Consider the following 14,616-nt stretch of genomic DNA (forward strand, 5'->3'; position numbering starts at 1 on the left):
CAACTGGTATTTCTAATAGTAACTCATACTGCAACAGTTCTTTTTCTTTTAAGAAAATTCTACCACACGAAGTTCATAATGCTATCACAGAATTAAAAGTGGATGGCAGTGCAGGACTCGATGGTATAGAAAACAGGTTCATAAAACTGGCGTCCCATATTCTCATGTACCCACTTGCTGATTTGTTCAACCTGTCTTTGTCCCCCTGTGAGTTGAATTGCTTCTCAATGTATTCTTCCGATTATGGACTATTGTGATTGTTGTCTACCAAAATGCACATAAATCGGATCTTGCTCCACTCAACATAGCCTACAATGGACTATGCAGATTTATTCTTGGTTGTCCTTTTCGTACACATCACTGCACAATGTATAACCAACTTAAATGGCCTTCTTTAAATGTAAGAAGACACACGCATTGGCTTCAGCTGATATTTAAATGCATTTATCTTAACTATCCCCCTTATTTAAAGCAGTATGTTGTACCCTACTCACCAAATCATCAAGTTAGACATTCTGTTCAGCCCCAACTGACTGGAATACTTTACCTGCTGCTATTAGATCTTTTGCATCATTGGGTATGTTTAAACATGCATTATCATCTCACTTTCAACTGGTCTGTACTTGTTATTAATGAAACTGATATTGATGAAACTGATTTGCTTGACTGTCTCAAATTGTAATGATTGTATGCATTGCTTGAATTTCACTTAACAGACTATGTGGTTTGTCTTGTGTGTCATGTTTTGCATTTTGTCTTTTTGTTTATGTATGTCTGTAAGTTGTTGCTGTTGTCGGGACCGCCTTGAAAACGAGATGGTGCATCGCAAGGGGTTTATCCCAATCAATTAAAAAATTCTATCTATACAGTCGTACTATTCCGCATGGTACCACTAGATGGGATGTGGAGTTTATTCAGGCGTACCAGATTAGTGAAACTGTTTTGGTTAAGTGCTGGAAATAAAAAACACTGGGGCACATTCAAGTTTTAAACTTTTATCTTCATCTTGATTTACAAAAAGAAGAAGTTGTGATGATTTCACATAAAATAAACTCTTTCTATGACTACAATTACTGATGGATACAAAGCACATCGTTTTTTAACATTGGCTAGTGTTTCTCCAGAATTCATAAATCGGTCATTTTCAATACAAATATTTAAATAGACAAAACTGACCCAAAAATTAGGGACACAAGCCGCCTTTTAAAAAGGAAGATCCAATGGCATCGCAAACTGAATTATTAAAACACTACCAACTCATACAAAACAAACATTTGGAAAACAGTCTTTGTAATGTACGCAAGAGGATAAGGGCCAAATGTAATAGAACATGTTGGGATCTGACGGAAACTGAATTTTGTTTTAGTTCTAAAAAAGTCTGAAATCTGAAAAAAAAAGTCTGAGTTGTGAGAAAGAAAACGGAATTTCGACATTAAAAGTCAGAATTTTGAGAGAAGAAAGTCAAAAAAATAAAGATATTTTTTAGTCCTGTGATTAAAGTCAACATTCTGGCATTAAACGTGTGGTAGGTAAGTTTGAGAAACCGGCTCGAGATACACTTTTTGTTATATTCCATGGAATGCTCTTAACATCCCGATAGCAATGAATATCTGAAGTGCTTTGACAAAAAATCCATAAAAATATTTCATCTGTGGAAGCCGTGGCGCTGTAAAAAGCACGACCAATCATTGTAGCCGGCCCGGCTAAAGTAACTGGATGGCCTACCTGCCTGTCAGCCTTCATCTGTGCACAAACTTATCTCGTGCCCTCATTGGTCATGTGCGCGTTTGTGTGTGTTGGAGGAGGGGCTCTGTAAGGAAGTGGCAGATTTTTTCCGGCTGTGTATTTTCGAATTCTAGCGCACTCGAGCTGGTTTCTCTAAAATTACCTAACCCACCTATAACGTCAGAATTGTGAGAAAACAATTCTGAGATTCATTATTCAGACTTTTTTCTCCGAATTCTGACTTTGATCTCAGATTTCAAAAACAAATTCTCTTTTGGTAAGATCTCCAAAAATGTTTCAGATGTGGCCCTTATCCTCTTCCGTAGTAATGGGACTCTTTTGTGCACCTTACCAATCCAACTGATGTCCGATTGCAGATGAAGTTTGTGTCCCTTGTTTTGTAGACTGATTTGTTATTTGGAGTAGCTGTTAAAACTACTGGAATCAAGCCAATAAGTTAAGCTAAGACTAAGGAGCATAAAAATACATTTAAAAGCAGCTGGAACGTGGCTGTGTGATGCAGGTCTTTGGCCGTGACGTTCTCAGTTGGCATCCATCACCATGATGTATACAAAGAGTCCAGCTGAGGGGAGGACGTCTCCGTTCTTATTGAGCAGCGGCACATGTCTGTATCCTGCGTCGGAGCATAGAGTGGTGACAGTCAGTCATCAGAAAATATGAAGAGCTCTTAGTCGCAGAGTGTCAATTGACTTCTCTATGCTCGGCCAGAGATGGGATAGTTCCCGTCTCTGTTCATTAATGAAGGGTGGAAACCAACGACAATCAGTGTTTTTGATCAAACTCACCCATTCTTAAGCTGTTGAATGGGACCGTGTACTGCCCCACAAACTCATTAGAAGTCGCTGAGTCGTGGTCTTCGACGGTGAAGCGCACCAGGGCCAGCTCAGGCACGTGCACGTTAAACTCCATGTTCTCATTCCATTCTGGGTTAAAACCTTCGACAGGAAAAATAAAGTGACACGTTATAATTACTGATGCATTCCTCGAATTCTTGGTGATCTTTCCACCTGCCTCTTCTTCTGCTTTAGAGGCTTTCCTCGTTCCCACAATGCATTTGTAAACAGCCCCCATGGCCGTACATGTACATGTTAGCTAATAGTTTAACATGAAAAGGACGCATCTCAGAGTAAACAGGAAGTAACAACTAATGCCAAATCTTATATTTTCTGTGGCTGCATTGCATTCAGGTCTATTGAGGCCAGTAGCTGTAGAGACGCCATGTTTCTAAAAGGATGCTGAAGACACGACAAATAGTTCTTCTATATATTTCACAAAATTAACATTATGTAACTGTGTTGAAAATAAATAAGTTGCATTGGCTATGTTAAATGTAAAGTATGTCTTCAACCTGAAAAATATTATTTAAAAATTAAGATTTCTTATTATTGCAGATAGACATATCATTTTTACAAAATATATATATATGGTTCTAGAGGGAATATTTTCCTTAGATAATAAAACATTTAATACATGTTGTGAAATATAACATCTAGCTTGAATTAATGTTAACTTGTATAAAATGTATAAAGCATTAGAGGTATTGGAAATGTTCAGATAATACGGTCCAGAAGCAATCTCCTCCAGTCAGCACTGGAATCTTATTCTACCAAAAGTATAATACAAAGAATATGAGTGTAGCTTAATGTACAAAAACAGGCTGTAAAGCAAATGTAGAATTTGAATATCAACGTACTCGATTTAAACTTCAATCTTTAAAGAAAGCATACCTCCAAGAGATCAGAACAAATGCAATCTTTAGTTAAAAAACGTGTGTATTGTGTTTTAAAGGGGAAGGTACCATTGTTATCGATAGCACTGGTCTTTTCCTCTGCATTATCATCCGGCACTCCGTACACCTCCACCCTCACCAGCGGGTCCACGATGGAGGATTTCTTCTTGCTCAGTTTGGGGAGCTGCTGGCCTGAAATAACCTGAAGACAGGTTGCCCAGAACATGAAATCCTTTCTTCACCACAGCAGGATTTTAAAGGGATGGGACAGTGAGTTGTGTTTTATAACAGCTCACCATGATGTGGAGCGTCTTGTGCTGCAGCCAGTCTCCTCGGGTCAGTGTGACTGGGTCAAACTCTGAGGCTGGGTCCCTCATGTAGGCCGGTTTCAGGACGTAGCCGCTCTTTCCGTTAATCAGGAATCTGCCCTGGTTTACGTCCATGTCTGTGCAGGTTGTCTGGAAGTTAAGAGCCACTGAAAAGGAGGGAAGGTACAATGATGAATGAGAAATAAGAAGCTGCTTCCCATTGGTTAAATGTCAGAGTGGACTGTACATGTGAGAGTTTTTAAATCCCTTCCCGTGTCTGTATTACGTACCGACTTGGCAGCCGGCGCTCCACAGAGGCACAGGGCTGTAGTTGGAGGAGTTGGTCCTGGAGCCGGCTGGATATATGCGACTCAGCTTCTCCACGTTGTGATGGATGTAGGCATTAGCTGCAGAGGAAGCATGGAGGAAGAGTTATTTACAGAGTTTTTATATCATCACAGACACTTTATTACATTATGTGCCCTTTATTCTGAAAGAGGTGCCATTATAACTATTATCACCAAGCGAGGACAACTGGTGTCATCTTGTTGAAATCCTTTTAGGTTTGCACAACTTCTCAGTACATTTTAATCAAAAGAGCTCTAAAAAATGCCATTACTTTTTGTGGTGGCCATGTAGGATTTTAAATACATAATGGTTTCCAAGTCAGCCCTAATTCAGAACTTACACCTACAATATGTAATTATCTGCCACTAAGGGGCACTCATTTTAAGGTAATAACAAAAGGCGGAGTTTTTTGGTACTGTCCTGAAGTCCTGGTTAGGATTTCATCATCGTTCATTATTCAGGAGGTGTTTACCTGGAGCCGAATGATCTACAGAGGTCTCCTCCTCCTCTCCAAAACAAACAAACCAGGTGATTTAAACCAGAACAAACTCTAAATGGAGCAGTTTCGCGTAAAAACATTGGTGTTTTCCTGATGCGGGTTGGCTTCTGCTAACTCTTTCCTGGCTTGTCTCTCTGAACATGTGAGATCCAGATGTCAGATGACTAAAATCATGCAATAGGTTGAAATATATATAGTTCAAATCCACTAAAGTTGAAGTAAAAAATGTAAGGCTATCGAAATATATGTGTTTTAAAACCGAATAAAAAGTCAATTTAGGACAGCTTCTGGCAGACCATGCTAGCGCTTTGAATTCACCCAAATAAAAACGTATCATTGCGTTGATTAAAACAACAGATTTGTCTATGTTTAAAAGTATTCTTAGAACCACACTCACATGGGTCTAAATATTTTTTGACAAGTTGCATATTATACATTTCAAAAGTAATCTATTGAGTAGAAATAGAATAATAGAAATAGAAAAATGTATGTTTCTGAATACTAAACTACTAAACCTAAACTCTCTCTTACCCGACTCCGCTGCCAGCTCTAAGGCCTTGTTCTCCTTGAAGGACGACATCTCGTAGAAGCTCAGGTGTTGCCTGGCGTCCTCGAAGCCATGGAAGTGGACGCTCTTACAGTAGACCACCATGTCGGACAGCGCCTTCGCCAGCTTCAGCTTCTTTTTCTCCTACAGAGTCAATGTGAGTTCAAAAAGTCTTGTAAAAATGTGTAAACGGAGATAATTTATTTACTCTCCTGATGCCATTACCCCACCTTCTTTTTCTCTTGGTCCTGATCTTCGTCGTCTGACTCTTCCTCCTCCGTCACGTCCTCTTCGTCATCTTCAGTGTTATCAGGAGCAAAAGTGGCCTCCAGTTTGTTTAACCTCTTTCCTTTGATCAGGAACTTTCCCTTCAGCTCCTAGAGGCACACACACACGGTCATAAGGATGCAAGGAAGTAGCGGGAATAAGAATGTTTTACATAGAAAATAGAATAGGATAAAACCAAAGTAAAATGATACCAGTAGATACATACCTCTGGAGATGGAAAGCATTTGGGCATGCCATCCCCCAGGGGGGAGGTGACGAGGGCACTGCCCAGGATGGAGCTCATGTGGTGGGCCATGACTTCCTGCTGCTCCACGCTGCAGTGGTTCTCCAAGGAGAGGATAACCGGGTAATCGGACGTCTGAGAAAACAAAGAGAAGTCAGAACAAGACAAACATTTTGCTAAGGGATATTAGTGGATAGTATACACACCTTAAAGGCATACTCCTGGATGGCTTTGATGGCATCTTTGAAGAGGATCTTAGAGGTGAGTGTGTAGCCGTGGTAGATCTCCGGCTCACCTTCTGACCCGTCCCAGCAGTCCAGCTCCACACAGCGGCAGCCCTTCAGCAGAGCCCTGAGAGAGGCACAGCCAACATTAGGGACTGAATAAAGGCTCTGTCAGGCTGCTTGAGAGTAATCGTTGATAAACCCTTAAAGAGGCCCTATTATGCCTTGGTGACATCACTATGTAACACTCACGCTTCTATTGGCTAGCGCTCCACACATTGTATGGAATAGGCTAAGGGGTGGGACATCTCTAAGTGGTTGACCAATCGCAACAAAGCCGAACAGCTAACCAATCAGGGCAGACTGGGCTCAGCAAAAAAGAAAAAAGAAAGTCCTTTTTCAACATTAAAGCATGAACACATGTCACCGTAGAGGCACAGAATATAATTATTTACTTCAAAATAATCTTTGAGCATTTGATGGTTAAAAAGAAAACTATAGAACTATGAAAAAATGCATTACATCAAATTTCTCCCAGAGAGATCCCCACTTTTTGATTCTCCCTGAGTTCTCTCATCTCCCTGAGTTAATCGTTGGGTTTTCTTTTGAAAAGTTATTCCATTTATGCTGAGAGGGTCTAAGAGCAGTGCTGTAGATTCTGTAATGCTCCATGAGACAAACATTTTAATTTGGTAAATGTTTGATATTCTATGATTATGCATTTCCTTCTGATTGTGGTTTGTCAAACTGGATGTTTTCTGATCATAAAAGTTTGCTTTGAAAATAATTTCCGGTACACAGGCCTTAAAGTCCTCACATTGGGATATAGAGATAACCAGAGACTAATACATGTATTAATATCTGCAGACTGCAGTGATGTAATCAGTACATGAAGGACAGATCTTTACCTGACATAAGCCTCCGTGCTGCTGGGCCCTTGGAGCTGGTCCTCCATGAGGTAGGTGTTGTGGGAGGAGGAGATGAAGTAGTGGTTGAGGGGCTGATCCATGTCCTGGTACACCTCTCTGTGATCGGGGTTGAGGACCAAGGCCTCTGGATGGTGCATGTACATGAGGAAGCCATCTTTGGACAGCAGCTTCTTCTCTTTGGCTAAAAGGACACAAGGACACGTCAAAAGTGACAAACCCCTGAGGCAGTATTCAGCTGTGAATGCACCAGAGCACAAGCTTTCATTGGGCAAATGTTTGCCTTTTAAACAACAATGGAGCCCTATTTTTGAGTTTCTGGACCTGAGATTGAAGCCTCACAGTTTATATAGTGATCATGTTATGGATTCATAGTGAAAGATAAGCGAAGGATTCTTAAATACCAACAATCTAACGCTAAGGAAATGCACCTTTTTGACTGCACCTGGGCTAATATTTAATTCTTTCTTTTTATTCTCACTTTTTGTAGCACTTGAAAGGCTTAGATGAAGCTAATGAATTAGCACTCACAGTTGTTTGGCTGATTGAAAGCTAATGTACTTGTGGGATGCTTGCTTTTTAACTTTGTTTCTTCAGGGTGTTAGGCACTTATTGCAAGTCACGTTGAAACAAAATGTAATGGAATGAAAATAAACTAAACCAATCACATTCCCGAGAGATGAAACATAAGTCCCCACAATTTAAATAGATGAATAACTACATAGCTTCACTTTAGAAGCCATAATATCAGAGCCCAGCAGTGTGTCACTCCCTGATCATTATGTAAAGCAGGAAATCCAGCAGAGCTGTGATGCCGACTGACTTCATTATGAACTAATCACCTGAAACAAAAAGCCCTTATTTCACATGAGGTACTGACCATTTTCGTCTGGCTCATGCTTCTGGATTATGTTGTGTGCATCAGCCAGCGTTGCGTCCTCCCTCTGTTCTTTCTTCAGGAAGTCCACCAGGTTCTGAGGACTCATAAAGCCCGACGTTTTAGCGTACTCCCCGTAGATCACGTCTATTTCCTCCCGATGAGTCAACAGGTCATAGAAATGTTTGATCTCCTCTCCGGCCAGGTACCCAGAATTGGATTTGTCGCATTTCTGTAATATGGAAATGTATTATGAATGCAGTAAAAAGGGATCTTATTAGTAAAACAATGGGAAGACGTTAACAGGAATAGTTTTTTAAGTCTTTTATCCACATTTATAACGTTATCTTGTATGGTATAATCATTAACATGTGTTGTTTTAAGATTATGTAAAGGGTATTTTTGACACTCATACATGGTCTGCAGCCAAGACAAGGCAGAGAACATGTGCTGCCAACTCTACCTGGTGTTATTATATATGTATCTATGTATGGGCACTGTCGTGAGGCCTTTAATGTTTTTATGGCTCCTAAGGATATTTACTTAAGATTAGTTTTTTTCTGAATAATTTAAAATATACAAAGGCATCACCTCAAAGAGCATCTCAGCGTAGTCGTCATCCACCTCGATATTAATCAGATGCATAAAGTTCTTGAGCTCTGACAGACTCAGCTTATCGTCTTTGTTCTTGTCCGATTTCCTGAGGCAGCTGAAGATCCAACTGAAGAGTTTGTCATGTAAGGATACAACGCCATCTTTCTGTCTGCAATCAACTCCTTAAGCACAGAGAAACATCCACAGTCAAACCTGTAGTAACTTCAAAAGGATACTGCTCCGTCTGCGCCTGGGTGCTGAGGTTGTTTAAGCTAGACCGTATTTTCTGCAGGCTCTCGACCCACTGCCTGGCCTCGTCCTCGGAGCTGGCGATGAGGTCCAGGTTCTTGCGGCGGCCCTTGAACATGATGGAGAAACAGCGGCTCTCCACGTTCTCCTCCGTGTTCTTCTTCAGGCCATCTGACTGACGTCCCATTCGCACCGCTGAGATTTCATCGACCAAAACTGAAAAAATAGTTTGATTTTACAATGGAAATTGTATGAGAATCACCTTATTTATTAAGCATTTAATTAATCTGAAGTAGTTTTGGTAATGAGGACATCACCATTTTTGTGTAGAAAAGTCTAACTAGACAAGGGTCTCGAATTAAACGCTACATGCAGAACATCTTCGCCAAATTATTTTTAACCTGTTAGATAATAGAAACCTAACAAAAAAAAACGAATTAATAAAATAAAATTACAGGATATAATTTAGAAAATAATATTCTGCCATAGGACTTATACAATATTATGTTGTACTACGAAAAGGGAAGTACTTTTAGTGTCTTCAGGTAACGCAGACCAGCCCTTTTGGTAAACATAGACCTGATGTTTGCAGTTTACTGACGTCACATGACAAGCTTCTAGGACCTGCATTTGTACAGCTGCTTTGCAGAGTAACTACTATGCAAAGGTGTTGGATTCTTTTGAGGGAAGCATGTGATAACCATAAAAAGACATCACCTTACTGCCGTTATCAAACTGAGACTTGATGAAAACGTGGATGTGATCCAAGGTATATAGCCAGAGCCATAACAACCACTCCTTCAAACACTATAAAACAAATCCCTATCTTGATAAACACACCCACAAAACATATCCCTCCTATCATGAGCAATACAGTTGTGTCTGATAATACAATGGACTCTTAGACATAGCCTTTTATAGCCTTGTGATCACTCCTTCACTTTTATAATACATTAAGGAAAAATCTCATCTGAGAAAAGACGGTCATACTTGTCTCAGCACAGGAGACACAAAAGGTATAAATAAATAAGACTTTGACACGTGTCCACCACAACCCCACACAGATGTGTGCAAGTTCCATGTGTGTGTCTCACACACATGAAGGTGGGAAGCTGGGACTGCAGCAGCACTCACAGGTCTTGCTTGTCTTGAAGGCTCTCTTTGATTCCCGGAACATGGTCTTGCAGTCCTCCATGAGTCTGAAGTAGCGGGTCTTTTTCCAGGATGAGGAGCGAACCTTGAGGAGGTCTCCCCCCTGCAGGAGGAACTGGAGGTACCTATCATTCTCCAGACCTGTTTAACGTAGCAGAGAGTACACTCCATAAGATTAAACACTTCATTTCTGCAAACCTGAAACCCATTTACTCAATGAACTTGACTCAAACCTTAAACTGTTCTTATCTTCTCGATTACAATCATCTCATCGGAAAACTGCATGTGAATTTCCGAAACCACAAGCAACACATCTGGCTGATTAAAAGCCCTTTACCATGCAAAGTTGTACAGCCTTACACAATAAAACAACTGAGACCTGTGACAACAAAGCATGTAGTTTGACCCTGGATGGGTCACATCGGTTACTAAAAGATCCTTAAAATATTTGCAGTGCAGCATACCTAATAGCTTTAGGTTCATTTGTATCTCCTCCTGGCTTTTGGCATAGCGGAGTAATTCCTCAGATCTGCTGAGTTTGGCTCGGCTTTGCAGGCAGCTCATGTTGCCCTGAGGTGCTGATACAAATGGACTGTATTTCCAAAGGGACAGACCAGTGTGTGGAAGGGCGTGTACCAGGCTGCCCCTTTCAAAGTTCACTCTATCTGTCAGCTGAGCCAGGCAGCGGCCATGTGTAATGTTACACACCATGGCAAGAGGAGGGGGTTTAAAACCTCCATTCAGCTTGTGCTAAATGATGGTATACTCGAGTAATTTTGTAGGACATTTAAGGGAAACAAGTTAACCTATTTTGACGACTATTTGAAAACACCAAAGACCCTATAGTTAAAGTGAAAAAATATCCAGGCAGGGAAGATAATGAACACATTTTCTATAGTTTAGTTGTGTGTTGGGGAACCCACTTTTTATGAAAAACTACCAAATACTTTAAAAAAAAGAAAGAAAGCATTATATAATACTACAGTTTGGTTTACTAAAGGCAAGCTAGTTAGAAACAGTAGTTAAGTAGTTATTGTTGACTTCATGTGAACAAAAAATATATAATAAAATCTTAGAGGCTACTATATGCAATAATAAATAAAAAATCCAACTCAATTAGGTCTATTTTAATAAACGATCCACTTGTTCAAAGTTCATAGGCCTCCGCAAACCACAAAAAAATACCCTACTAAAAAAAACCTTATATTTAAATTAAAGGTGCAAAGTAGTTCAATTTTAGAACTATAGTGAATACAAACATAATGACTTTACCTTTATGTCCTAAAATAGTTTGTAATGTCAGAAACGTTAGCAAAATGTAGCAAATAGCAATGCATCAGGGATAACAATTGTTAGCTAACAATAGCTACAGAATCCCAGTTTACATGTCACTGATGTTAGCTTCGTCAGAAATAAATACATAATTTAAAGTGTGTGAATCCATCTCATCATTGAACAAATGATATAACATTTTCACAATGGTTTTATAAGCTTTTGCGTGATATAAAGTTACTGCTTAATATTGTGCATCCACAACTGCCAAAAGAACAAGTGAGAATGTTCCTTTATAATTAAAGAACTGGGATCCTGTGTTTTAACTCTCGGGCTCCATCCAGTGGTGACATAGCGGTACTGTCAGGTGTTGTGATTTAACCTGATTTACTCACTTTAACCCTCCTATTGTCATCCCCCCCGGCCATTTTCTACAAACACAGTTAATTCTGAGGAGAGAAATGTGAGCCGTTTCGATAACAGTGTTTGCAGTAGGGGTTTGTTTGTCTTCAACTGTGAGCAACACTTTTCTTTGAAGCAGGTGAAACAGGCTGCCACACCTTTTGGCACAGTATAACCAATCTTAAGCATCTGCATTGCGGCTTTCACACCAGCGCTTTTCAGTTTCTAGCTCCGAGCGGGAGCTTTTCTGGTTCAGCTCCGGTTTCCCTTTTCAGCTCCCGCACTGTTCACACGGCCCACTGGCGCCCCAGAGCTGCCCTTGCTGCGTCATGACGTCACCGTTTACATCGCTGATTTGCCCCCCAACGGCAGCTCACAACAACAACAACAACAACAACAACAACAACAACAACAACAACTGCGTCGGGTCGATGATCGTGTTGCTTTTAATCACACGAAGCCAGAATAAATTGAATAACGACTTCTCCAACCTTATACTTTTCTCCAGAGTGCCGTGGTTCATTGTTTATTAATGTGTTTCTGCAGCATTTACCGACCGCTGCAGTATTGGCTGCTCTTCCACGGGAGATTACTCTCCCGTTAGCTCACACTGCAGCGGCCGCTCTAAAGTATTCACTGTCCGACTCACACAAGCAGCTGATGCATATCCCCAGTTCCCCTTAGCCTAAGTGAATGTGTGTCAGTCTGAATTGACGCTGTTTGGCATCACAACGCTGTTATGAAAGTTTCTCTGGTATAAAACGGGTGATGTTGGCATAGCAACCGAAGCTAAACTGACTACTTGCATCCGATAGCTGCAATAATACAAAACAACATGTCTGCCTCTCTCCACAATGATCGATAACAGCGAACGGATGGTCAAAGTAAGGTACAAATAAACAGAATCACACGAAGCCTGGTTAGTGTTGCCTGACTTTATAAAGTGTGTTTACAGCAGTGATGTACCTGAACGCGTTCAATGAACGATCGTTCATGAACGCGTTCATATTTTGGGCGAACGTGAACTGAACGTACTGTATTTCCGCTAGATGAACGTAATTGAGAACGCGTTCATTCTCAGCGGTGTATAACGGCGTTCAAAAGTGCGTTCATTCTCAGCACTGTATTATAACGGCGTTCAAAAGTGTACCAGATTTCATATGCCTTTCAGCCGAAAACCCAGTTAAAACACACCGTAAACAGGCTTCAAAATAATGCGGAAAACCACCCAATTTGGCAACAGCAAGCTGCCTGTGACGCGTACGCGCCTGTCACCCCTGGCTGTCGCACTAAAATATAAATATACTAAATATATCAGACTCCTCACAACAAACAATGTGGAACCGCGGAACCGGCGAGCATTGAATGAATGAATGAATTAGTATGGACGAAGCCGAGAGCAGCTGCAGCAGCACTCGCTCAGAGTGAGACTCTACGGCAGGGGTGGGGAACCTCCGGCCTCCGGGCCGTATACGGCCCGCGAGACAATTTGGTACGGCTCTCGAGGTAATTTATAAACACACGCAAAAAATAAAAAAATTAAAGAAATCTAGACCGCAAAATAATTAAACAAGGAAGTGCCTGTTTTTCCTGGCCAAGATCAGGGTCCTTGAACACAACACGAGCCTAACGTGTCATCACGTGGTATATGTCTCGACTGACGGGTGCAGTTCTGACGGAGAGCACCAGAACGCCACTCCAGCACTTCAGAAATGGCAGAAAGTCCATACACATGCCGCAGTTTCTGCGTGTCTGTGTCTTTAGTTGAAAGCCCAGTGGCGATCTGCTCATCTGTCAGACAGTCAATAACTTTGTTGTTATCATTAGCATCTGGTTAGCTAGCTATGCTAACGAATATAAGAAGCTTTGTCTACAACCAGTGAGGTAAAGGCACATCTTTATATGATCATTATAGTTATAAAAAAAATAAGAGAATAAAGTAAACAGGTATAAAATACTATATGACAGTTATTAATAAAGAAGAATACAGTTTGAAAGGGGAGTGATTTGTCAAATATCCATAAATTAAAAGAAAATCTGCTTACAGTTGTTTTTGGGTGTTGAGAGATGTGTCCATAGCTCTCCTAATGTTGCTCTCAAAGTGCACCAGATTGATGCTTTTAACTTCAACATTTAAAAAAAATCATGCCCCCCGGATCCCCCTAGAGGAGGTTAGTTCCCCCCCCACTTAAATCATGTTCACATGGATAGGAAACTAAATACATTTGCACACATCTTGTGTCCATATCTTTCTGTTTTGGTGGTCACGCCACACCGTGCACGTGCATGCATGCGGGAGTCATGGTGAGATATCTGGATTAAGAGGTTGCTTTTTCTTTGCACAGAATGAAATGAATGGGCTGTGATTTTAGTTTTTTTAAGCAGAGGTCAATAACTTGTACGGCCCTCTGAGGATATTGTAAACATTGAAATGGCCCATTAACATCGTACAGGAGACAAATAATAGCTCGCAGCAACGTATTGAAAAAAGAACTATGAACTATAAATTAGTTCATTTTTGAAACCATGAACTTTAGTTCAACATTTTGAATTATGAACTATGAACTGAACTAGTTCATTTTAAAATGTGTGAACTGTGAACTGAACTAGTTCATGTAGAAAGTGAACTTTCCCAACACTGGTTTACAGGCACTACTGCTTGTAGGCAGGCATAACAGTCGACCCATGGGAGGTGGGTTTAGTTTCCTGCACGCCTCGACGTAAGAGAGACGTAAGCGACGTCGCCTCTTAGCTCCAAAGCTCTTGCCTCTGGACCGACAATTTTTTGGAGCTGAAAATGAAGCGGATTCCGGAGCTAAGAGCCGGCGCAGCTCCGGTGTGAAAAGGAAAACCCGGCGCTTTTCAGGCTCTAGCTCCGAGCCGGAGCTGAAAAGGCGCTGGTGTGAAAGGGGCACATGTGATCTTAATTCAACCAATTGTTGATTGCAAACATTTAAAATGTAAGCCAAATGATAAACACCCATTGCAATTTACTTCCACGCCATTTTGAACGAACTTCAATTAGCAAAATCAAACAAAAAAAGCGTCCTACCGTTGTTTTTATTTTCAATCCCGTTAGTTTCCATGCTTTCTGAATTGTATCGGTTTTTTACACAATTAGATTTTGGTCCTCCGTTTACTTGATCATCTAAAGTTGCTCCTTCTTTCCATGTGCGCGATGAGTCAAGGACACTTTGAGTTTGGGATAGGTGGCAACACAGGTATACCTTTC

At 40.8% G+C, this 14,616-nt stretch overlaps 1 protein-coding gene across 1 annotated transcript; it reads right to left on the reverse strand.

The window, feature by feature from the left end:
* Positions 1–979: 979 nt before the first annotated feature.
* On the reverse strand, positions 980–14,616 carry LOC117462478 (1-phosphatidylinositol 4,5-bisphosphate phosphodiesterase delta-1-like). The gene is made up of 15 exons (XM_034104718.2): positions 14,437–14,616; positions 9,693–9,851; positions 8,546–8,774; positions 8,307–8,436; positions 7,719–7,947; positions 6,821–7,022; positions 5,895–6,039; positions 5,671–5,823; positions 5,408–5,554; positions 5,162–5,321; positions 4,074–4,190; positions 3,772–3,950; positions 3,545–3,677; positions 2,532–2,681; positions 980–2,359 (listed from the first exon to the last, which is right to left on the reverse strand). The coding sequence occupies exons 1-15, from the start codon at positions 14,468–14,470 to the stop codon at positions 2,268–2,270; spliced, it is 2,259 nt and encodes a 752-aa protein (XP_033960609.1). The 5' UTR covers positions 14,471–14,616; the 3' UTR covers positions 980–2,267.

The sequence above is a fragment of the Pseudochaenichthys georgianus genome, chromosome 17 (assembly GCF_902827115.2).
Source record: "Pseudochaenichthys georgianus chromosome 17, fPseGeo1.2, whole genome shotgun sequence".
Classification (NCBI taxonomy): Eukaryota; Metazoa; Chordata; class Actinopteri; order Perciformes; family Channichthyidae; genus Pseudochaenichthys; species Pseudochaenichthys georgianus.

What these genes read in the sequence shown, in the direction of transcription:
- LOC117462478 (XM_034104718.2), bottom strand. Translation starts at nt 14,470, where the DNA reads ATGGAAACTAACGGGATTGAAAATAAAAACAACG. An exon ending in ACCCAGGCGCAGACGGAGCA is followed by an intron (nt 8,437 to 8,545) that starts GTATCCTTTTGA and finishes CAAACTCTTCAG; the next exon opens with TTGGATCTTCAGCTGCCTCA. An exon ending in AGGACCAAGAGAAAAAGAAG is followed by an intron (nt 5,322 to 5,407) that starts GTGGGGTAATGG and finishes TTGACTCTGTAG; the next exon opens with GAGAAAAAGAAGCTGAAGCT.